This window comes from Rhodnius prolixus, unplaced genomic scaffold (assembly GCF_049639745.1).
Source record: "Rhodnius prolixus isolate KJV_2025 unplaced genomic scaffold, Rpr scaffold_2, whole genome shotgun sequence".
NCBI classification, from domain to species: Eukaryota; Metazoa; Arthropoda; class Insecta; order Hemiptera; family Reduviidae; genus Rhodnius; species Rhodnius prolixus.
Genome location: NW_027411592.1, coordinates 62,106,626 through 62,133,241, shown reverse-complemented (window position 1 = coordinate 62,133,241; position 26,616 = coordinate 62,106,626). Strand labels below are relative to the sequence as shown.

General features: G+C 37.0%; 1 protein-coding gene across 10 annotated transcripts in view; it reads left to right on the top strand.

Moving 5' to 3' along the window:
* Positions 1–26,616, top strand: part of bma (SCY1-like protein bma) — a 144,162-nt gene that overhangs the window by 37,785 nt on the left and 79,761 nt on the right. For all 10 annotated transcript variants that reach the window (XR_012455931.1, XM_074120181.1, XM_074120180.1 and 7 more), the window contains exons 4-6: positions 5,100–5,315; positions 8,899–9,019; positions 25,225–25,320. Coding sequence is in view for 9 of the 10 variants with exons in the window: in XM_074120181.1 (XP_073976282.1) it covers positions 5,100–5,315; positions 8,899–9,019; positions 25,225–25,320 (433 nt within the window). In the remaining variant the exon portion in view is untranslated. The remainder of the gene's footprint in view (positions 1–5,099; positions 5,316–8,898; positions 9,020–25,224; positions 25,321–26,616) is intronic.

Genomic DNA, 26,616 nt, shown 5'->3' with positions numbered 1-26,616 from the left:
AGCTGAAACTTTCCAATCATTTTTCATCAATATTGATTCTTTTATTTCCAGTTTAATGATGGAAGTTTCTAGTCTGTGTTTGTAGGCTATTTCCTGTGAGACAGATCTTGAAACGGCTATTTCCTACCTTAATTAGATTTCCTAATAAACGATTTCATGTTCACTGAAGGTGTCAGACCTGCGAATTTAAAGTAAAAGCCTATTTTTCCAGGCAGGCTTTACGTCCAGCTACCAAATTAGGAGTCGTGGTCGTAGGCGACTAGCAAACATTCTTTAATGTAAATTTCTCATATTAACCATTAAATAAAATCCAAGGCTTAGACCAGGGGAATCGAACCTACTAACCAACATTACATTTTAGCTTTGCCTGTATATCGTACATTAAGAATATTGACTTGAACTCCAAGATTTAATTACTTCTATCTTATTACTGCAGGCCATAGAGGACCAACCAACTACAACAGATTTCGTCGATTTGGCTCTATAACTAAGAATCCTCGCTTTTAGATTCAGTAAATTTAAACTTTGAAGCAACATTTCTAACATTTTTTTGTTATTTTAGTTAAATATTACAAAAATTAAGTATTTAAATACTTTCAATTTAAGACATGTGAGTTGTTATTGATATGAATTTGTACCATTTAAACCAAAATTAAGGTAAAAATATGTGTTTTGTGACAGGTTATTTGTTCATTGTGTAGGTGATTATGAGGTATCGTGTAGTTTGAACGTTTCCATTATTAAAAAAGATGTTAAGGGAAAAAATGCACGACAAACATTAGTTTAATTGCATTACTTCTGCCATTTTGAAAAACAATCTTTCAAAAAATTAAAAACAATACGTATACTTTGAACAGCATTAATTTACACTAAAATATAGAACATTCTTCCAGAGGATGAAAAAATAAATGCCATTTCAGTCGAGTAAAATTTATTTTGCCGAGCATTCGACCTAGGGACTAGGTCATCTTCAGGGCTAGTCCCTAGGTCGAAAGCTCGGCAAAATAAATTTTACTCGACTGAAATGGCATTTATTTTTTCATTCTATTGAAACTATAAATCAGTCACCAAAAACAATGAACAACAATTCTCCCATAGATTTGTAAGTTTTGATTATTTTGTGCGCCTCAAACAAGACCTTTCATCCTCTCAACCTGAGCACGCTGCGGAACCGCAAAGATTTTGGTACTTTAGCTGTGTAAGTCTAGCAGATGACGTGGCGATTACGCAGCGTCTTTGTCTTCCGCTAGGGACGAAACTTGCAAATTTCCGCTGTCAAGAATGCGTCTTACAGCTACATTACTCTCCATTTGTTGGAGACACCATGTAGATTCTCTTGCTGCTAAAAAAACTAACATTATAACCAGTTTTAATGGCTGTTAAAAAAGTGTAACTTCCGTCTGCGACATTGTGCATTCGGTTTACCTCGTTTAATGAACCATTCTCCAGCTGGAGTTAATTACGAATTAACTTCCAAATACTTTATTGTTTTAATAACTTTACCGCGCGTTATTTTAACTAATCCCCCACCCCCGCCTCCTACTGGAATAATGTGATTATTAATTAAATCCAAACAAATAGTAAAATTCAACGAGAGGCGGTTTAAAAGCTCCAGTTGGAAAATTTACTGCTTACTGATGGGTTTAGCTCGTCTAAAAACAGGAAGTAATGCTGCATTCGTTATCCAGTTTCCGGTCACCCTCTTCCGGTGTGGGTGTGCTTCATGCATTCCAACACATTATTACTGTATTACTTGCGGCATAATAATCTGCAAATTATTTTCATTACATTGTAGCTTTCCTGGAAAACTATAATGGAAATATTGTTAATGAGTTCTTAAAAGATTAACTTTGAATATAAATACGAACATTGTAATACAAAGTAATTCCGGGAATAATACCAACAGTGCAAGCATAATTACACTAATACCTGAATACAAAAGAGCACAATCAAACTTTATAGCAGAGACCCGTTAGATCTTTAGTAATTTTTAGAATGGTCGGATGTAGTGCTGCACGAGAAACGAGACCGAGACGAGATTTGAGCAACCGAGACCGAGACCGAGATCGAGACATGATATATATCTCGTCGAGAAATCTCGGTCTCGTCTCGGTTTTTCAAATATTAATTTTTAGCTACAAAATTATAAAATTGTGTTCTTTATTAATAAATAATCATTACGGGTATTGAATTAATTATTAAAAGATACGATTTTATTATATATGTTCAATATATAATACATACATCTATTTGACTTCGAATTACATAAGTAAAGTAAGCAAAGTAAAGTAATCGCCTATTTTTTCAGGCTGGGCTTTACGTCCAACTACCAATTAGGTGTCGCGGACGGAGGCGACTAGCAAACATACTTTACTGTAAATTTCTCATATTAACCATTAAATAAAATCCAAGGCCTAAGACCGGGAATCGAACCCAGTACCACAATACACATTAGCTTCGCAGGTCTCGCACCGCTCGGCTACCGTGGCGGCCCCCTTCGAATTGCCTAATTTTTACATAAATTCACTAAATTTCACTATTCATATCATTCATTCATTCAATTTCATAAATTGCACTTTTAATAATCTAATACTTTGAACTTTGATATTATTTGAATTATATTTTAGAATTTTGGAATTAGTGAATTTGAAAAAAAAGACTATCTATGCGCCTAAAAAATATTGCCACAAATTTTCGTTTTTAAGATACACTTTGCCTAAGCATTGATACATAAAAGAACTTTTACTGAGTCAGAAGTTAGAGAAGATCTTCTATTGGTCATTATCATCGCAGCTTGCGAAAATAATCTTTCCGATGGCACTGAAGTTGCACAGATACTAAAAACATCTTTTGCCATTCTAGACAAATTTTTGAAGGAATTCTCAAGTGTTTTCCACCATTCTAAAATGTCAACGTCTACTGGTGCTTGGTCTAATTTGGTGTAATTAATTATTTCTGTCTTCCATGCTTCGGTGATATTTGCTGATTTTTGAGCAAATGGTGCAAAAATATTGATGCAGTCGTCGTCGTCGTCAAAAGGTGAATCATCAGATTCTTTATCTCCACCAACAGCCATAACTAATGGAGCGGGAAGTTTGTTGGGAGGTGTATTTTTTATTTCACGAATCGACTTGTTATAGCAGGCAGATATGTTATTTGGGTCTTTCATTTGGCGCGTTTTCAACATCTTTTTGAAATTATATAAAGATATATAACAGTAATAGTAACATATGATGCATTGAAGTGTAAGTAGTTGTCTTCTTTTACACACATTTTCATTACCAATATATAAGTTAAAATAATTATTAGAAAATAATAACATTTTTTGAAAAGATTATTAATAGCAAACCGCTTTTAATACTTAAACAAAAATTCAAAAAACCGAGACCGAGACCGAGATATCTCGACGAGACCGAGACCGAGACCGAGACTTGAGCGACCGAGACCGAGACCAAGATCGAGACATGATATATATCTCGTCGAGAAATCTCGGTCTCGTCTCGGTTTTTCAAATATTAATTTTTAGCTACAAAATTATAAAATTGTGTTCTTTATTAATAAATAATCATTACGGGTATTGAATTAATTATTAAAAGATACGATTTTATTATATATGTTCAATATATAATACATACATCTATTTGACTTCGAATTACATAAGTAAAGTAAGCAAAGTAAAGTAATCGCCTATTTTTTCAGGCTGGGCTTTACGTCCAACTACCAATTAGGTGTCGCGGACGGAGGCGACTAGCAAACATACTTTACTGTAAATTTCTCATATTAACCATTAAATAAAATCCAAGGCCTAAGACCGGGAATCGAACCCAGTACCACAATACACATTAGCTTCGCAGGTCTCGCACCGCTCGGCTACCGTGGCGGCCCCCTTCGAATTGCCTAATTTTTACATAAATTCACTAAATTTCACTATTCATATCATTCATTCATTCAATTTCATAAATTTCACTTTTAATAATCTAATACTTTGAACTTTGATATTATTTGAATTATATTTTAGAATTTTGGAATTAGTGAATTTGAAAAAAAAGACTATCTATGCGCCTAAAAAATATTGCCACAAATTTTCGTTTTTAAGATACACTTTGCCCAAGCATTGATACATAAAAGAACTTTTACTGAGTCAGAAGTTAGAGAAGATCTTCTATTGGTCATTATCATCGCAGCTTGCGAAAATAATCTTTCCGATGGCACTGAAGTTGCACAGATACTAAAAACATCTTTTGCCATTCTAGACAAATTTTTGAAGGAATTCTCAAGTGTTTTCCACCATTCTAAAATGTCAACGTCTACTGGTGCTTGGTCTAATTTGGTGTAATTAATTATTTCTGTCTTCCATGCTTCGGTGATATTTGCTGATTTTTGAGCAAATGGTGCAAAAATATTGATGCAGTCGTCGTCGTCGTCAAAAGGTGAATCATCAGATTCTTTATCTCCACCAACAGCCATAACTAATGGAGCGGGAAGTTTGTTGGGAGGTGTATTTTTTATTTCACGAATCGACTTGTTATAGCAGGCAGATATGTTATTTGGGTCTTTCATTTGGCGCGTTTTCAACATCTTTTTGAAATTATATAAAGATATATAACAGTAATAGTAACATATGATGCATTGAAGTGTAAGTAGTTGTCTTCTTTTACACACATTTTCATTACCAATATATAAATTAAAATAATTATTAGAAAATAATAACATTTTTTGAAAAGATTATTAATAGCAAACCGCTTTTAATACTTAAACAAAAATTCAAAAAACCGAGACCGAGACCGAGATATCTCGACGAGACCGAGACCGAGACCGAGACTTGAGCGACCGAGACCGAGACCAAGATCGAGACTGCATAAAGTCTCGCCTCGTCTCGGTCTCGTGCAGCACTAGTCGGATGTTTGTATCGGCAGGTTCTCACGTTCTGGCAGCTGCACTCGAACCTAAGATCTCCGCGCCAATCTAAGACTGAGCACTCAGCTAATCCCTTCCTCACAGTATAATTATTATTACCTACCTGTCACTAAGCGGAAGTATTGCGATCGAATAAAATTTTCAAAAACATTCTCAAATAGAAACTTGCTTTTGTTGTTCAGGTGATCCATTCAGTGGAGGAAAGTGGCGAGACATTGGCGTTCGCCTCGGAGCCTGTGCTGGCCAGTTTGGCGAACATATTGGCGTATCAGGAAGGCGGAGGAGGGGGACCTGGGGGTCCAGCTACTGGAGCCTCGCAGCTACAGACGGCTCCAAGACATCCGCACGCCAAGGAGTACCACTTCTTGGACATTGAACTAAAGTACGGCATCCTACAGGTGGGTTTGAACTATTTTAAAATTATAAAGCGCCTAATGGGCGAATTTTGAAAACGACTCTCCCATCTAAAAGATCTATTGCGGCTGTCTCCAAATTAGTATTTCTTCGTGGAAAGTAGTCCATTGTAAGGTGAACATTGTGCGAACAGAGTGAATCTGGGCGATGGTGAGCTAGAGTTAGTTTCCAAGAAGATTAGCTGCTATCCCATCCCAAACCAAAATTCCAATCCTAACACCCCCACCCGTGCTTTTACTCACCTCAGCCCATAATATCTCTTTGCTAGCAGCCCTTGTAATAAATCTTTTGAAATCGATCAACGTCAAACCGTTAAAATTGCTCTTCCTAATTCGTACACTCGCAAACAGCACAAACTACAAGGGCTTATCAGTTTTACTTGAGGGCTAACAGACTTTACAAATATCCGGTGAAATATTATCACTTAAACTTTGCGTATTGGAACAAATCTCATACTTAGCATTCAGGGTAGATACTCGCACATTTCCGGTAAGAAAGAATACGAAATATTGAGCTGATTCTATCACTTCCTGTTACTAGGGTAAGTAAAAACAGAATAAAACATAAGTCTAGCGATAAACAGTCACAATTTATGGTTACAAATGTATGTCCACAAACTCTAACCAGGTAAGGGTGAGGGATCTTGTGGTGGTCATGGTGTGCGAGTGTTAGTGTGTAGCTGCAAGAAGGTCCAGCAGGGGGGGTGCTCCAACGGCGGTCGGCCTTTTGTTTGTTTGAATTCGAAATGAGATGTGCGCGCCCTCGGGAACTCTTTTGTTTGTCTACGCCAGCAGGGTGGCCACCTTCACTAATGAAAGTCCCGCCATCACAGCTGATTTATTTACCTTCGTCTTTTTTCAATTTTCCAATGTGGACACAGCCCTGTTTATTATTCATCTCTTAGCTCGCCCTCCTCCTCTGCTCTCACCAAGTTTGATTGAAGTACTCAAATTTGCGATATTGACTTCTCACCAAAATACACATTTTAAAATAATATTCGCAACTTTTTTTCTTAAAGTTATTGGCTATTTGCTATTGCGTAAAATTCTTATCGCTCTCAGTGAACTTTTGAAAAAGAGAATCGATAACTTTGTGTCATGTTCGTTATGGGCAGAATGGTTAGTTTTTAAAGGATTTAGGCAGTTTTTGCAAAATCTCTTTAATTCTACATATTTTATAAAATGTCTTATTGGCGAAAAAAGAATTTTGAAAAAAGGAAACTCCAAAAGTCTGAGATTGTTTAGTGCTTTACAGTTCTTTCCGGTTACCCCCTCCCCTCCCCGGACATCTGCTTGTCTGTGAATGTGAAAATTCTTTCCAAACGACATCAATTTGTAAATTACAATGAATTTCTGTAAAAAAGAAAAAAAAAATCATATCTACGAAGACAAAATGAGAGAACTTGCAATAATCAGTTGTGCATTCAAGATTGAATTCTATGAATGTATACTGCAAATACTGCAGCTCAAGAGAATGCATTTGTCAGCTGTTGGTGAAGGATGAAGGGATGAGGAGCGATCCAGCCGCAGTCACATGTGCTGAACTCAAGGAAATGAAACTAGAGCTGGCCGCGCGGAAGTGACAGCACCGGATATTACATTTAATAAGTGCGCGCCATTTAGCCGCCGAAATGAGATTTCCCTCTCTCATGAAAGAATGTTTATTGGTCGGACACATAGCTCGAAGGCGGTCTGCAGATAAAGAGTGACGTCAGTTTAACTCGAGTTTTCCGTCCAGTCGATGAAGTCTATCCGTAGTTTCTTGCTGGTTTTTGCCGCTGATTGCCAAAAGACCTCTGAGCATCCCTCTATACCCGAAATTTATTTTTTGGTTTTTGCAAATTCTTTACTTTCAATCCGTTCGTTCCTAATCAAACATTTTCCACTCCCCCCACCCTGTCTATCAATGAAGAAAACTGTCAACCCCAGCACTCCTTTCCAATCGCCTCCTACAAGGGAAGTACGATCCTTTCCTTTTATAAAAATCCACTTCCTTCCACAATCTCCAGTTTTTTTGTCTACTGTCATCTCATAAAGATGTAAATTTACTAGTTCTAGAAAGTTGATGTGAGATAAGCCGACCACCTTTGTAACCTGATTGCCACAACCCCCCTGTAATTTTAAAGAAAACAATTAACTGATGAAGACATTTCCACTGGGCTTATGAGCTGCAAATCTGTGATCATCCAGCAACAAGGATTGGTACTAAATATAAAGTTAGCACAAGCGTTGCCATGGTAGGCAGGAAGTGCTCGGCAGGAACTAACTAATATTATGCTTGCAACAATAAACTATTGTGCCAAGTAGCGACAGGGTGCACAATAGTATGTACACGCAGGTCTGTGCAGGAGTGCACCTGTCTGCTACATGTATCATCCAGCAGATTATTTTTGTAACGTCACCTCCCGTACCTCCATACCTTTAGCAGTCACTCCAACCCTGACACAAACCTCCTCCATGTCCTCTTCCTTAAAAAGCAGGCTAATTTATGAGATAACATATTCTCTGGCAATCCATTTTAATTTCTCTTTCTCTAAAAACGAGAATGTCCCTTCGAAAAAGTGATCAAATGATATCCGTCAGCTGGTTATTTTTTCTTTTGAAAATCAAAAAAGATAACCAAGTATGAAAGGTTACCCAATAATTTTTTCAGATCAATTGAAATTGTAAATCAAATATTTTCAATCTCAATTAGTTATCAAGTTATCATACTCACTGCTCTGGTTTTTCAAAGGAAACACCCATTTTTTTAAGTCATTTTCCAAAATTAAATTATTGTTACTTAAACAATGACTTCTTGGTCGCTTTCATTGGTTAGGAAGTTTTGAAGATATTACCAAGCTGTATTTAATATTTTTAATTTTTATTGGAAGGCTATTGCATTGCATTCAATAAGTTAAACACAATTATACTGAATGTTCTAGAGCTACCTAATATTCTCTGTGTTAACAAAAGAATCATTGTTACCTTATTAAGTTAATACGATCAGAGTACCATGTTTGTTTACTATTACTTCTTGTTAATAGAGGGAATTGTTAATTCTGATACTTGATTTATCGCTATTGTTGTTTCTTATTTTCGTTCATTTGTTTCAAGAGTTTTGAATAATTATTGCGCTTTTGAAGTTCATATGAATTTTAAAGTTAGAATACTGGAAGTTGTTCTGTTCTAATCTCTGTAATGTTTGGCATCCATTTAAAATGAATTAAATATTGCGGAAGGCATTTTACTACCTTTCTGCTCTTTGTAAGGAAATTCGAAACTATTGGTGGTATCCCGGCAAAATCATTGGCATCAAGGGAACGCTGAGATTAGTTTTACAATACATTTTTATATTTTATCATATATTTTTATTTATTTGTATTCCTAAATCCGGAATGTTTGGTACCACAAACCGTGAGTGGCTCAAAAGAGCAACTTATTGTGCGTGAAAGGCAAGAGGAAATTTGAACTTTAGCTTTGAAAGTAGAACTTTTTTTAACACACTTTTATATATAGGAAAACATTTTAATTAAATTGAAAACTTATTTACTTTGTAATTAGTTGTGGCATCTGTGATTGCTTACAGATAACGGAAGCGCTCTCCTTTCTGCACTACTCAGGCCACGTGCTGCACAGGAACGTCTGTCCCAGCAGCATCTTGGTGACGAAGAAAGGTACCTGGAAGTTAGGAGGCCTTGAATTTACAGGTAAGTCTTGTTTTATTAAATCTCCCGCCTGCAGCATTCATATTGCAAACTGTTTAATTCTTCTTCTAGCAGATTCATTCCTTCTGTCAATAAAGCTGCTGTCCTAAAACGCTCTTTTACAAAAAGTAAAGTGCTTGCATGTCAAATTTTCGGAATTAGTTCTTTGCAAAAAATACATAATTTGAAGTGTGAAGGAAATTGCGGAAAGATGCTACATCATTGAATATTGAAAGAAATCGAATGCACAAAAAATGGAACACTTTGGGAATCGAACAAATGTCCGCAAAAAAAGGAGTCTCCGTAAGCATCACCTCTTCCCCAGATAGCTGCTGCCGTACTACAGCAGCAATAGGAATGAATGGCTAAAGAATTGGATGTCATTTTAGTGCAAATGATCAATTAGCAATCCAATTAAGGATCGGTAAACGATCTGCAGAGGTGTGTAACTTAGTGCTGAAGGAGGTAGAAATTGGCATTGCTGCAGGCACCGGAAACAAACAGCTGGGTGTCTTAGAATTGCAGCGGAAAATTAGTTCATACAAAGAGCTGTAGTGTGCGCCTCTCTGTTTGCTAATAATTACATCGCAGCGTTCTTCATTCAACCAATGCTACATTGATTAGAATTAATTTATTTACCTACCTCTTATCATCACTGTGATCTCTTCAGAAGGACCGTTCCCCGAATATCCCGCTCTACAGGTTATTGATGATGTACTCCTTAGAATGGGTTGGACCCGAACTTCACAAAGAGAAGCTGGAATTCACTAATTAAATTTAGATTTTAATGAATAGAGTCTTTTCTTTACTAGCGATGTTCTAAAAGCAGTTGTACCTCGTTACTATCCAATTAATTTTTCACTCGTTCCTCTTCATCAAGGACGAAGTGAAATACCAGTGGTCTCCCTAAGAGCAGACAAGCTCGAGAACTCTGGTCTCCCTAAGAATAGAAAAGCTCGAGAACTCTGGTCTCCCTAAGATTAGACAAGCTCGAAAACTCTGGTTTCTCAATCTTCTTCAACTACTGATCACACATTTACAGAAGGAACAAACAAAAAATGCACCTCCCACTTCTAATTGTCCAACACGAAAAATGATTATTTCAACATTCAACCTGCTCATCCTTCGAAATGTAACAAGTCAAGGACATTCTTTTGTTAAGCTATAACTTTATTTATCTACGCCACTGTAGTATTGTATCTCCGAGTTAGATATTTTTCTGATATATGGAGACTGAAACTGGGTAAAGCCCTATTAGGGTTCTTAGCATTAGGATGCGGAAATCACGACTCAAATTCTGAGACCGTTTCAATTAGTTAAATTTTTGTTCGGCTATTGCATCTGTAAGTTGATGCTTTTCTCAATTGTAATGATAGTAGTCTTTTTAACTAAACGACTTGAATGGAAAACTAATAATCTTAAAATATTTAAAGAAATAATACGTTCTGGAACCCAGTCAGTTCAACTTGTGTAACGTTACAACAATGAAGATATTTTACGTGTAAATGCTAGAAATTTAGTCGGCGAAGGAAATGGATTGAGACAGTATCCAGCAAGCACAGCTCTGGAGGGTTCTAGTTTAGTCGCAAATGTATGCTAGTGTATTATATATGTAACTTATTTATTACACATAAATTGCATGTATTCGAGCAGATCAAGTTTAATGTAGAGATTGAACAGGTCGGACCAACTTTGATAAATGAACAATCCCGGTATCTGGTTACCACTAATTAGGGAACATTGCGTCGGCGTGGCTGCATATTCAGAATGTTGGCTCCTAAAACAACAGCGCTGGACTCCCTACTGCAACAAGTTCCGGTCCGACCTACTAATCAACTCATTTCAGTACGCTGGGCAGCTTTGAAAACCCAACATTTTGAATTCCTTCAAAGACTTTGCAGCGCACGAGCGGTTCTTTGTTCTCTGCAGTTAAACGTCACTTTCTAGAGTTCTTTCTGATGCCGAACATAAGTTTTGTAGAAGTTGTGGAGAATCAATTCGATTCTCTAGAGCTGGGGTGCACACCTTTTGAAATCTGAGGGCCAGAATTAGTATACCTGTCGATTAAGAGCTTTGCATACGGTACTCTAATGCCTTATGTATGCCAATTTTTATATTGTGACATAATTTATTACATCATAAAATTATTGGTGCAAAATAATTTACTTAATTCTTTACAAATTAATGAATGGAGTCTGTTTTTAATATTATAAGAAATACTTTTTTAGAGTAATCTTTAATTAAAAATAAAGTTACGAATCTGGCGAAAAGCACCAACTTAACCCACTCTGAAACAGCTTTCTTTTACTGCAATTCTAATTTAGGAAGTATTTAAGTAAAAAAAGTCGCCTATTGCACTTGGAAGTTTTAGGCTGATTTAGGAATAGATCTTCTGTGGCGAACCTCTTTTCTTGTGTGACTAAACATCCAAATCTCAGAATTCAGCAAAGATCTTTTTGAAATAGAAAGTTAAAAGTTTATGTCAGAGCTGCTGCTCTTCGATTAGAGAGAGAGAGAGAGTGAGAACCTTGTTCTCCAGCCACACCCAGAAAACACAAGACACTAAAACTAGATTTTCTACAAAATTACAATTCTAGCATTGCCTCTAATGTGCTTAGATTGACAAAATTCAGTAACTTTTCCAGCACAGTCTCTTTAGAGGGAAGTTTCATGAGAAATCAGAATGTAGGGAAAGTTACATCCGGTCCAACATTCTTCCAGTGGACTGTTATTTCTCTAACGGTTACTTGTTCATCCTATTTTCTTGAAATTTGGAAAGTCTGTTTCCCTTATTCGATTCTTATTAATAAGAAGATAAGCTGAAGTACATTGTACTGATGTGTACAGAGTTTATAGAGAAGTGGCTTCAGTTCATCGATTTTGGTATAAAGAGCCTCATGTCCCCAAGAATCCCTGAATATTGTCATATTTTGGAAATCGCTGATTTAAGCAATCATTCCAAGGAATAAATTAACAAATTTATTAAGGCGAAAAGTTTATAGCGCGATATGGCAAAACCCACAACTCGGTGAACACACGGATGGCCGTAGTGCTTGCTATACAGGTAGATAGCTTGATTAATTAGTTTAATTAGACATGTTTCCTTTATATCCATCCACCTGTACAGCTCTAGGAGCCAGCAGCAGTTGGTCTGTCTGTTCGCTTGTTCATTCCTACTCCTGACAGTTTGTTAATTTGCTCTCAGTGAAAATCTAGAAAGCTGTAATTTATAAAAGCATCAAATTAAAACTCCCCCCCCCCATACGGCGAGTAAACTCACTCTGCCCGTCTGACGTCACCATATAACTTTATTAATAACTAACCGAGCGATACTTTGATTCAACTTTTCCATCACTCATAATATATGTTCCTCTAGCACGCATGCGTGGTATTCAGCTCCAAATGTTATCGATAGTTTTACTTCCTGTGAAATCCGCATTAGCCCATTATCTAAAAATCTCCTCGAAATCTTTTAAAAATTGGCCCAAATGTTTTGAAATATATCTTTCACTAGATTATCTGCTTTAATACAAATGACTTGGACCGAATTCTCTATTTCGGGTCTACATTTATTCTAATATTTTCTCTGGTTCGGGGTATTTGTCTTAGATTCGGCTTATGAAGATGTTGCAGGTTCTGAGAGGCTTAGGGTAGCGTATGACCTACTCCCGAATAGACCATGTGAGTGATTATTCCCAAGGTCATACAGGTATCCTGGGTGTGATAAAGGAAGATGTAAATATTGTTGGCCAACTACTAAACTATGCTAAAAAAAATGTACCAATAACAAAGAGCTAGATGTCTAACAGTGAGGCTGGACCAGAGAAAGCACAGAAAAGATCAATAAAAACAAACTTAATAAAATACTCCTTAATAAGTAGCGACTTAAAAGAACTCTCACGCACAATAGAATCACTGTCCTACAAAAATTGATAAATTGCAAACTTTTGTACTTAAAGTTGAGTCATTGTTCTTATTCGTGGAAATAAGCTTTACAAAGTTTGGCTTTTCATCAATATGAAGGTAAATGAGAACTGAGTTGAAGCTTTCTTGGAGGCTTTTTCAACATCAGAGAGGTTTTCAGCGAGCTCTATTTTTCATTCTTTGAAGTGGAATAAAAGATAGTTTCTGCAGGTTTCGTAGATTGCTCATTCTGACCACAACAAAACAAAGAACGAAATTTCTTGGAGGTTGAGCTGTACTTTGCTATTTGAGGAAAAACCCTTAGAAGGAGAGTTTAACCTTCCTGAGAATCGCCCTTAAAAATATGTTTTGAATGAAAGCCATTGGCAAGATCGATTTAAACATTTTGAGTTTAAAAATGTAAGAAAAACTCATTGGGAAAGAAGAATCTAGCGGCTTCTCTCAGATTCCTTTTATATCGATCTAATTGGTTAAATCGGCTCGAAAATAGCATTTGGTCAGTCAGGAGGCTGTAAGATCTAGTTGGACATAATCAATTTTTCTTTAATGTCGTTAAGCAGTGGTTTTGTAACACAGATGTTGGAACCAACACTCTGTACTGCTGTTCCTAGAGAGTTGCTTCTAAAAGCCTGAAGATGATAACCTCGTCTACTTTAAATATTCACGTGGAAACACTCAGCGAGCTGAGAGCAGGTAAAAACTAGCGTTCCCCTTTCCTTCACTTTACGGAGGAGAGATAAGAGGGAATCTTGGCACAAGATCTACGTCTGCCATCTCGCCACTTTACTCCCTTCCCATTCCACTCGGCACACATTAAATTCACAGCTCGTGCCCGCCATTAGGGCTGCACTGAGAGAACTTCCATCAATCTCCGGAAAAAGGAGCAATCTTTTGTAAAGCACCCACAGGACTCTCTCACTCAGTAATCCAGGCAAATTTCACTTTTCTCCACATGGACTTCTACTTCTATGGCTGACTACAAGCCGACTTCTACGTTTCCACCTCGAACGGGACTTAAAAAGAGTTTTCCTTAAAAACTTTATAAAACCTCAAGTTTTGAATGACTTTTGTATGGAATTACGAGACATTTGTGGTAACTGTGAACTAGTGGAAATAGCACTTCTGATCTTACGATTCTTTCCAAAACCGGAAATGCAACAACTCATTCAATCATCATTAATGCTATAGAAATGCACCTGCACTAAATCCAATCTTTTGAGGAAACGTTGCAACTCCACTTCCCAAGAAGGGCTCTAAAAAGAAGTTTTCTGGGCAAGCAAGATCTATCGAATGCAAACAGCATCCAATCTCTAGCTAACTGCAAAAGAAAAAAAAATTGAATAATGTGGCAGATCCTTTTATTCTGGCCTCTAAACAAAATTTCTGATTTGAACTACTGCATTCCCGTTTTTGAGTTACTGGCCATGCACAAACCACGACCACATTGGACCCTTTTTCGTGTTCCGGGGGCCTTCAGAACTTGTATTCCATTGGTTTCATTTTATGGTTACTCCTAAGCAGAACTTATTCCCAGGGATGGGGCGCTGAAGTTCATTTAATAACATCTACATAACTTTTTAATGTATCGACAACATAGTTTATGCTGTCTACTTCATGAAGTGCGTCGTGTAGTGCGCAGACTTTTGGTGACACCCGACGCCTTTAGAAATATGTTCTATGCTTTTTATATACAGATTTCTCTCCTGAGAACATTTTGAATTGTAAATAGAGAAATGCCAAGTTTTTCAAATATACATATTTATTTCTGTTGATTGTGGTAGGGGTGGGGCCTGGAGCGACTGGAATCAATGTTGCCAACTATGAGTAAGCAGTGAAGCCATCATCGCTTTGATCATTACGGAAGTTGCCGAGAGACGTTGCAGGGTGCTCGTCCTTTAAATTAAAGCAACGATTCCTTACAGGGAAGAGTGGGGGGGAAGGTGAATCACTAACTATAAATTCGTTTTGCCAACTTCTTCCGCCGCCCAATCTGCCGCCGCCTCGCAGTTATACATTCCTCTGAGGCGAACTCTCCACTCCCTCTCTATAGCTTAACGTTCATATTGCACAACCGATTCCACCCTCACTGGATCAGCTGATGGATATTGTTCCTGCGCTATCCCAAACTTAGGTTTGCTTAAAATGTCAATTAAAATATTTTAACCCCAGAAATCTCTATCAGTTTGTCGTTAAGTTGTATTTCCGTCCTGACTTAGCCCAAGGCACTTCCTCTTCTATTCCCAATTTTATTTTATTTTAGAGAGATCAAAACTATGATCAAACACTTTGCAACAGGTTCGAGCTGATTGAACTGAGTGTCTGGCTGGCTGTCACTTCCTGATTACTCAGAATTTCCAGGAAAATTATTAATTAATAAATGGGGGGGTAAATATTGCCGTTAGTGTGTGAAATTCAGAGAAAATTGTTGGATTCATTTTTGACAATTTATATCCGCCAATAAAAGGCTAAAATAACGCCGTTTTAGCCGACTGAGAGCCGCAATGAATCGATTGGCGACGGCAAGCGCTGGAAAGGGGGCGGTTATTATTTAAATGAATCGTTGACGAACTGGACACCGTCCAGTGACAAGAATGTCAGTTTTATTGCCGCACTGGCATTCGGAGGTGTCAACTTTTTTATTTTGTGTCTCCCTCTTTGTATCCTGCTCCTCCAATTTGCGACATGATCTGAACTCCAGAGGGCGCTCTCCCTCCTCTCCTCCAATACATGTTACACATGTTTCCCAGCTTCCAATTGCCCAGACACTCATATTGTCTCCTCCCCTCATATCTGCTTCTGCTTACTTCCGCGTGCCCACTTCCACCAGTTTCTATTCAGAAAGAGACGGAATTCACGTGAAAAATAAACTCGACATTCTCTTTAAGCAGTTTCCAAACTTTCTGCCAGTTACTCTGTTCTATTCCAACTGTGAGGTCGTTAGATCCTGTTAAAACTTATTTTTCCTACCTCTTACTTCTAACATTGGAAGTATTACTTCAACTTAGGTTGGTGTTAAATCGGGGTTTTCCAGAGATGGCTGTCTAGATAGAAACCTGTCAACAGGATAAAGGGAAAATCTATTGTTGATCTTCCGATTTCCTTTTACTACGATTTTGACAACCGTGCAATTTTTTCACTATAATTGTTTACAACTCATAAATTTCATTCTAACTTTGTGTACGTAAAGCTGTACCAGGCCTTAAAACTACCCAAAGAAAAAGGTTTCGAAGAATTGAATTATTACTCGTAACAATAATTGGAATATTAGTAGATTTTTAATAACTGGCGATTTTTATTGACAAATATAATATTTATTGGAAGGATGTTCACAGCATTTCTTTAAATAACTGGGGTTAGCGGTACATGGACTAAAAATAAGTGAACGCTTAGGATCAATATTGAGGGTTGATGTGAGTTTATCTCTGCAGTTATTTTTAGAGAGTGAGGGCGTTCGCTCATAAAAGGAAATAATCAAATTTCTGATTCTTGCCCCTTCCGGTTGGTTCGGCCCGAGTTCCTCTCAAATTGACACTTTTTAATTATGTTTGCATTGCTGTTTCTCAAGGAGAGAACATTATGTGATACTTCAACTGCACAGACCTAACTTAGTGTTCGCCAACTGACAAAGTAAGTGCTTGGGTAGTGCTGGAATATTCCATTACTGTTCTCAATACGATAAGTGACAAAGAAAGAAGGAATTACCTCATTTAGTTAGTGTGCCGGGTTCGAATCTAGCTGCTGGTCCTTAGATTTTCGGTGTCTAGAGAGCTTCATACAGCTCAGTGACTGGTGATGGACAGTATTGTCTCTAAAGAGGAGAGATAAATTGTAAAAGTAAATTAGGAGATAAATGTTCAGCAGTCTAATTTGTAATTAGAGTTTCGCAGGTGATGATTGTACCTCTCTCAAGAGTTCTCAAGCTGATGACGTTAAGAGATAGTCGAAATAAAGGAGCCTAAAGTCGCAAGCGGTAAAGGAAACTAGGTTAGGAGAATTCACTGCAGGAAATCCTTCCTGCTTTCCTCCTTTTATCCCCAGGAAAGTTTATTGCATTATTGTTCCTTAAAATGTAAAATGCGTGCTTTCTCCTTCATACAGCGTCTACTCATCGGCTGGTTTTCTGATCAGCTATTTAGATAGCCTTGCAATCTTTGTTTCTAGCAAATTAGCACAATTCTTATGCTTGTACGCAAGCTATCTGCAATCTCGCCTTTCAGCATAGAAATTTATCGTAATTCACCGGCTGTAAAGTAGGCGAAATCAGTAGTTTCCATCAATAGACAGCCTTCTTCAAACCAACAGATTTTATCATTTAATGGACCTCTAGCTTTTGAAGGAAAGGATAACTCTAAACTCTAAATAAGTTGATTGTGTGATAACTCTCATCAGAGTTATCTCTCAGTCTGAAACTGTTAAATCATTCTAATGTTGAAATTCTCTTCAAATATAATTCCTTAGTAGTTAATGGCACAACAGTCCACAATGGGACCAAGGCCTGCTCAACGGCGTCCCGCCCCTTTCCTTTTGATACTGAGCCTTGAGGCGCCGCCAGTCAATATATCTGTGGCTTGGTGCAAGAAGTGCCAAAGTCAATATTTCTGGTTTTGAGAAATTTGGAGTTGAAAATAGACGTTAGAATTCACTTGTATATAACAAATAGTACAAAAATCCTAGTCACTCCTAGTTATGTACCTATTGAAATAATTTCGAATGCAAACTATTGACAGTGTTTTGTCGGAAAATGTTGGATAATAATGGAAAATCTCCTGACATTGGCACCTTTACTAGAAATTTTTATTTTTTATTTTTTAGACATAGACTATGAAGCAAACTTTTTTTTTATAAACGAGCATGAATTGATTTTTTATTATTTGTACAAACATAAAACGATGTTATTGTTACATTTAAATGAACATTTTATTTAAATTCTTCCGTCACTTCTTTCACCAGGTAAAATATCTTCAGTTTCTTCGCAATTAGCTAACGACTGATAAAATGTCTTACTAGTGTCGCTCAGAAATGTTGATAAAAATTTCAGATCTGAAACTTTTTTCCGAGGCAAAGGAATGGGAAACTTATTAGTAGGGGTCAATTGTGTGATGGAAGATTTGGACGGAAATCGTTTGCTTCGGGGTATCCTGCTTAATTGTAGAACGTGGAAGGGCTTTTCTTTTTTAAAGGTATTCTTGTAAAACATTTTACCCGGTGAATCAGCTTTATATTTAATCCATTTTACTTTCGCCCACTCCACACTTTGTCCGGAAGTGTTAATTTTACGATGGATATAATCATTATTTAACAGCATCTGGAAATTCATAAACTGTGACTGTTCCATCTCAATGACTTGAATAGGTGGATTTCTGGGGACTAGTCTCATCAAGTTCGCCCAATCTCTTGTTAATTCAATTGTTGCTGTTGTGGTTTTTGCAACTTTTTCAATTGCCGCATGAATGCAGTCAGCTTCCATACGAGTGTGACCAGGCTCAAGAAACTTATGATTTATAATCTGAAGATTTTTGGTGTTTTTTAATTCACAAAATAAATTCAACACCATAAAGGGTAAATAAATGTTTCTAGTTTGCCCTGGGCAGCAATCGCTGAACATATTCACCTCTTGGCAGTTGTCTGGCAGAGATAGTAGAAACATTCGTAAACAGGAAGCTATTTCTTGGCCACCTCTAGCAGCTATGGTTTCATTCCATAGATAGTAACGGGCAATTTTGTCGACGTTTACATATACATAAACTGTTAAATTGTAAGTCCATAAAGATCTTTTGTAAAAAGCCACATTATTTTGCAAGCGTGGCGTGGCTAAACATTTCTGTAAATCAAAAGATATCATAGCTATATTCTTGTCTTTCTTACTGAGTTTCTTATCTGTTCTTTTTTCCAAATAAGCATCTTCAGCTATTCTTAAATGATATTCATGCTGTTGCTTTATTTCTTCTTTAACGACATCATCGGCTGCACTATTACTCATTAAGTGGTATTTGTCGCATTTAGAGCAACTGTCCACTGCTGGACGATGGAAACTGAGGTTAAAATTTTCATTAAATACTTTACGATAAAATGATTCACTTGTAGGTTGTATTTGTTTCTCCTCACAGTATTCTTTATACATTCTATACATTTTTGAAATACTTAAATCAGAAGTTAAGTATTTCTTATCGGAATGGGAACGGGAATAGTGGCTTTTATAAGCTGGAAATAATCCAATGTGATTCTTAATAGAATCAATTTGATTTGTGCTTGTTTTCTTCTGGTGGCCATGACGGCCTCGCTTGTCGTCAAGACATATTCCACAATCTGACAGCCTTTTCTTTTCAGCTATTTTCCTTATCTTCCCAAGTTTTATATCTAGAGTATTTAGGAACATCAATTGGCATATTTGGATTCTGTTTCCATTATTGTCAGATAAGAAATACTTCTTCGTAAAATTTCGACGACTTTTTGATTTGTCAGGCTTCCTAATCCTTTGCACCACTTTATCTACTTCTTCAATTCTCTGCGCAATAAATTGATTCTGTGAATTGCCCGATAATTTGTAAAATTCTTGAAAAATTTTATTTCTTTGTTCTTCATTAATCTTCATAGAACAATTGCTCCTACAAGAGCAGGGTGGTTTCAACGCTTTGGCAGGAACAGTTTCGCCTGCAGTAGATGTGTATTCCAAACCTTGAATTTTTGCTGACTTGCGAACATTTCTTTCCCATTGTGAACTATCGCGCCTCCGTTTTCGAGTAATTTCTTTTTCTTTCTGCTTTTTCTTTCCGCTACATAATTTTTCTGCTTTCTCTCCTTTCCCAGTTCTTTTGCTTTTTTGTGAGCACCGATATTTGTTTTCCCTTATTATTTTTTTCAAATATATCAGAATCTGATGAGATATCACTTTGCTGCGGTATACATTCTTTTTCTTTAATCGAAGTTGCAGGCAATATAGCTTTTTCGTGAATATCTGATGAAATATCACTTTGCTGCGGTATACATTCTTTTTCTTTAACCGAAGTTGCAGGCAATATAGCTTTTTCGTGAATATCTGATGAAATATCACTTTGCTGCGGTATACATTCTTTTTCTTTAACCGAAGTTGCAGGCAATATAGCTTTTTCGTGAATATCTGATGAAATATCACTTTGCTGCGGTATACATTCTTTTTCTTTAACCGAAGTTGCAGGCAATATAGCTTTTTCGTGAATATCTGATGAAATATCACTTTGCTGCGGTATACATTCTTTTTCTTTAACCGAAGTTGCAGGCAATATAGCTTTTTCGTGAATATCTGATGAAATATCACTTTGCTGCGGTATACATTCTTTTTCTTTAACCGAAGTTGCAGGCAATATAGCTTTTTCGTGAATATCTGATGAAATATCACTTTGCTGCGGTATACATTCTTTTTCTTTAACCGAAGTTGCAGGCAATATAGCTTTTTCGTGAATATCTGATGAAATATCACTTTGCTGCGGTATACATTCTTTTTCTTTAACCGAAGTTGCAGGCAATATAGCTTTTTCGTGAATATCTGATGAAATATCACTTTGCTGCGGTATACATTCTTTTTCTTTAACCGAAGTTGCAGGCAATATAGCTTTTTCGTGAATATCTGATGAAATATCACTTTGCTGCGGTATACATTCTTTTTCTTTAACCGAAGTTGCAGGCAATATAGCTTTTTCGTGAATATCTGATGAAATATCACTTTGCTGCGGTATACATTCTTTTTCTTTAACCGAAGTTGCAGGCAATATAGCTTTTTCGTGAATATCTGATGAAATATCACTTTGCTGCGGTATACATTCTTTTTCTTTAACCGAAGTTGCAGGCAATATAGCTTTTTCGTGAATATCTGATGAAATATCACTTTGCTGCGGTATACATTCTTTTTCTTTAACCGAAGTTGCAGGCAATATAGCTTTTTCGTGAATATCTGATGAAATATCACTTTGCTGCGGTATACATTCTTTTTCTTTAACCGAAGTTGCAGGCAATATAGCTTTTTCGTGAATATCTGATGAAATATCACTTTGCTGCGGTATACATTCTTTTTCTTTAACCGAAGTTGCAGGCAATATAGCTTTTTCGTGAATATCTGATGAAATATCACTTTGCTGCGGTATACATTCTTTTTCTTTAACCGAAGTTGCAGGCAATATAGCTTTTTAGTGAATATCTGATGAAATATCACTTTGCTGTGGTATACATTCTTTTTCTTTAATCGAAGTTGCAGGCAATATAGCTTTTTAGTGAATATCTGATGAAATATCACTTGGCTGCGGTATACATTCTTTTTCTTTAACCGAAGTTGCAGGCAATATAGCTTTTTAGTGAATATCTGATGAAATATCACTTTGCTGCGGTATACATTCTTTTTCTTTAACCGAAGTTGCAGGCAATATAGCTTTTTCGTGAATATCTGATGAAATATCACTTTGCTGCGGTATACATTCTTTTTCTTTAATCGAAGTTGAAGGCAATATAGCTCTTTCGTGTTTAAATAAAAAAAAAAATTACTTTTGGCAAAAACTACAAATAGTTAAGATTTATTAATTAGAAAAATTAATAAAGCGAAATTTCTAAATAAGTTACAAGTAATTTCAATAAAAGATTAAAAACAAAAAAGTTACAAGTAAATTAATTCAGTAAAATGGTATAAGAAAAAGAAGCATACTTATTTCATTCCTTTCTTGGCATAGCGATAAAATCTTGAATACATATCACTAATAATAATAACCACTACTAAAAAGAAATTAAATAAAAGTTAAAATTCCAAACTCGCAAGCGAAATTTTGGAGCACTAAACTGATGAAGCGCTTGAGGTTACGGAAATCAGCTTTGGTAGGCGGGAAACAGAATAAAAAAGCGGTAAAACATATCATTGCAGTGCAGCCAATATAGATTAGACGGAAAATTTTTTAATTCAATGAGTGCCAATGTTGACATTGGCACTTTTCTCTCAAATGTTACTTTAGGATTACGAGTCTATGTCCTATTTGTTTTTTCTGACAAAAAAAGATATTAAGATAAATTTTGACATTGGCACTAGTAACTTTCAATATCTCAGTTACTACTTTGAATTTGACTTTGACACTTCTTACAAGAAAAAATTTTAGAAGTGTGAAATTATCAAAGTAAACGGAGTCTAGTCGGTTTCCTGTAATAAGGACTCTGCCATCAAGTTAGATTGTATTGGAAAAAATCCATCAGTATCTAAGAGTAAATAATTTAATTTTAAAGATTTTAGTGTTTATTAAACTGTTTATTCTTTACTTTTAATACATAAAATCCATTTAAACAATAGCTTTATAGCTAACTGGATGTTGTGTAGCAGTTTTGTCGGAGACTGTTCATCTAGAGCCCCAAGGCATGACGTAGGACAGCTGCTGAAGAAGTTCGCTTCCACTTTTCAACCGTTCAACATTTTGCATTTAAGAGTCATTTATGACGCTAGGAAATGGGAGATCCCAGCGTGGAATCTCGAATCAGCCGAACATTTGCCTTGAATCGATGTTGAGTTCTTAGAGTAACGAAAACAGTTAATTAAAGAAAAGAATAACAAGAGTTGAAGAGAAACTTACCTGTGGCTAGATATTGGCTGCAGCAAACTACATTTGCTACCAGAACTGCAGTCGTACAGTCAGAGTAACTGCTGATGGGAATGACATGTTAGCCAATCTAATATGCAATTGTGCGGCGGAAGATGCGGTCATGTAGTGGTGATAGTGTGCATATTGCATTAACCGCGCCACCTTGTGTGCAAATTGTGCGGCAAAATGCATCTCTGCAGCAGAGGTGGTGCCCAGTTCACTTTGACACTTTGCTCTTCTATTAGCAGTTTTGTTGGAGGCTGTTCATCCAGAGCCCCAAGACATGACGTAGGACAGCTGCTGAAGAAGTTCGCTTCCACTTTTCAACCGTTCAACATTTTGCATTTAAGAGTCATTAACAAATGAAATAATTGTCCGCCAATTGCAAACTGCTCTGCTAATCTCAGATCGTACCCATTTAATTTTGAAGCTTTCTCAAAAAATAGCCTAGATTTCTTTTGTCCTAGATCTTGGTATCCAAAAGATTATGGAGCTTCCTATGGTCACCATATGTTCTGGTTTTGGCTGATTAATCCACAAAGTCTTGTGCAGCCTGTTCTTCCAAAAATTTCCACCAAACTGCTGATCTTCAATGCAGGCAACATTTCTACTTTCCCCAAGACCTGTTTAATGAAGCTACCAGTTCCTTATTCGCCAAAGGAAGTCAAGAAATCCCTCTGAAATTTAGAACTTTCCCCCTTTTTGAATAGTGGAGCAACCAAAGCAGGCTTCCAATTCTCAGATATTATTTTTTATAACCATCTTCTTATAATCAAGTTATCGGGAGTGTCAGCTAGCAAACTAGAGAATAGACGCGATATAAGAGGCTTCAAAATATAGTCTGCTATAGCAGGCGCCCAATCAGTTGCAAGTTTCAACTGTCGCGGTGTACAAATCTAAAAGCAATATTTTGAAAGAGCTTCATGCCACTGTACGGATATCCACCTCTGGTTTCTATGTGACGATGCAACATAATGGAGATCTAACCCAGCGCGATATTTACAACTCAAACTGGTCTAAAGTTATGTAAATAAAAAATCTGAGCATGTTTGCAGATGCACCGTCTCTACTGGTTGATTTTATTTTGAAAAACTCTTTAAGCGGATTTAGTTGGTGCGCGAGAAGTGTGAATGCGGTCCATGGATGTAAATCTGTTATTGAACATTCAAGTTAAATACATAACGGCCCAATAACCAAGTTCAATTGTTGTCTTACCCCTTATGAATAATTCAGAGTTTGGACTCATTCGACCTACGCTATGAGCTCCCCCAGCGGTGCTTAGCCAATCTAAATCTATATTTCCTCATTTCACAATATTATTGCTTTACTTTTCTGGTTCACACCAAACTGAACCTCCACCGGAAAATCTTCTTTGAACCTTCACACGACTTTGCCTCCGAATTTATTTGCAATCCCCCCCCCCCCAGAGAGAAGCTCTCTCCCTCTCTCTCAGGATCGCTAACCGTTTCTCACCAGAAGAAAGAGATAGTAAAGCCCATATTGTTCGTCTGAGGAACCTTTTAGTCAGAACACGGATTTCCAAAAGAAATGACGCACTCCCTCAATTCGTTACTTCCGATGAGTGGAAATAAAAATATAAGAAAACTGAAGATGGAAACGCCAAAGTGCGATCATTCTCTCTCTCTCTCTCTCTCTCTCTATTATGCTTCCGCGAGCTCTTAAAATGCTCCGTAATCATTAATTGGAGTCCGAGCTATATAGATAAAACCGTTTTTATTATATTTATTTTTAAATTCTCTTCATCAAAAAAAGTGGAAATAAAGTTTAATATTAGTTGTGAAACTGAAATATGAAATTCATTTCTTTCGAATTTAGTTGGTGTTTGGCGCAGAACAACTTCGGATCTTCTCTTTCGCTGCGCGGAAACACTTAGCAGACCATGTGCAAGTTTACATGCTCAGCAGACCTGCTACATGCACAGGTTCAGCCCCAGGCCTTTGAATGACTCCGTGGTAAATATTCTTAAGTCGGCGTCATGACAGAAAGCTTCCAAAGTTAAGCTTATAAAGCCTATACGAGGAACTTAACAGCTAACATTCTGACGTGTATATTGGGGTACTCAGACGAAATGTAAAGTTGCAGCTTTCCTGCGATTTGTGAAAGTTCACACATTTAAACGCAGCTTCCTCCTTGACGCGCGGCAACGAACTTTGAAAACAGTTATTTCCGGTAAAGACTCAACACCAATAAATTGCCAGGATTGCAGGATTTGCTCTAACAGGAAGTCCATCGCATTGACAAAGTAGTGCCCTAATTGATTAATCAATATTTTGAAATAAAATAACTAGAAAGGGAAGGAGAAGTGCGATGGGTCTTTGAGAGGAGCCATTATCAAAGGTGACAATGGATTGATGACGTCAGAGAAGAGTGTCCATGGGCCACAGCTGCTAGTTGACCTTTTGCACTTCTCATCCTTCTACTCGTATTAGCTCTCCTGCTTTTGTTTTAAAAGTCCTAACAGTTTTCAAAGAGCTATCTTTGTAAGCTAACACCTCTGGAATAGAGTAACCGGCGCCAAAAGCTCCTTTAGTTCGCAAGTCCACCGGATGTATTACAACTCCACCCCCTCCCACCACTGCCACCTTGAAAGTAAATATAAATTCAATTTGATTATTTGTGTGAGTGTGTATAAACGATAAGGTTAGAAATAGTAATTACCTTCATTCTAAACTGTTGCAGAACGCCTGAACGAACTGGACGGACTGGAACCAGTTTCGTGTCAGTCGTGGTCCTCTAGACTTCCCAAGATGGCGCAGCCAGATCTGGATTTCATTGGTAAGTATATAAACTATGGCAATATCTCTTTTCAATGTTCAAAATCAAAGTACTATTTGTAAATATAAGAGGAGGAGGTAGAGTTCAATCAGTGAAATGGGAATTATTGTGTAAGATGAGCATCCATGATGAGTGGTGGGCTAGTTAGTGATCGGGAAGCTGTATGAGCTGGACCGCAACTACCTAAAACCCTTAGACCTCTATTATCCATGTCAAACGGCAAAATGGCCTGCAGCAGTAGCTAGAACGTTATATAGCTAAAGAAATAATTGTTTAAACTGATTAAGTTGGATGTTTGTACATTGTTATAACTAATAATAGTTATTATTTTAGAATAGTTTTTTATTTTGAAAATTACTTAAAACTAAATTTTTTACGTTTTTGATTTATTTTATTTTGCGGTCCCACAATTTCCTTCCATTCTTTCAAATTTAATTAATTCACTCATTCGATTTTTTTTATTATTTTAAAGATCAAATGAAATAAGAGTATTATAATATTAATAATAATAATAATAATAAAATAATTATTGTTGAATTTAGTTTTGCGGATGCTGCGATAATCTGTTAGAGCACTTTAATTGCAGCGGCAGGCAAGACCAGATAGTACTTGACGATTCAATTAATCTTCGTATTTACGTAATTCCACGTGTACGGTTGTGAGGGCGTTAGTGTGGAGATTTCACGTGGAGTTGCCGGTGGCCGACTGCGGAGTTGTCTTGACATTCCGTCCGTGCCAAGCACGCTGGCAGGGAGCTAACCAGCATCCACAAACCGCCTCATCCCACCAAAAAGAACATGCTTATTTATATCTAGAGGCAGACGTTCATCGTATTCATCCATTCTATTTATCCTCAGAACACTCATCTCAATCGATTGCTCAAATTACTTTGCTGCTTTTGTCGAAATCGGCTCAGCAACATCATCTACTTAAATTTGATCCTGTTCTACGGTTACCATCATATTCTGACTGAAGAGGGGGTCTCCCTCTAAAATTTCCCTTTCTCCAATTAAAATATCTTCCCTTCCTGTTATTATCCCACCTTCTGCACTTTCCATACCCCCCCCCCAATCGTGGCTGAGGAGCTTCCTGCTCCTCCACTGCTCGAATTCTACCTGCATCCGTTCTACCAACCTCTTTCCCAATTCTCTTTTCTTCTTCCGGCATATTAACCTGGCCTTCGCTCTCTTCTCCCTTGCGCACGAACTCTTGTTTCTCTCATTAACATTTTCGGTCTAGAATCATTCTATTGCTGCAGGAACTCTAACGCTTTCTTGTCATACCAATCATTGAGCA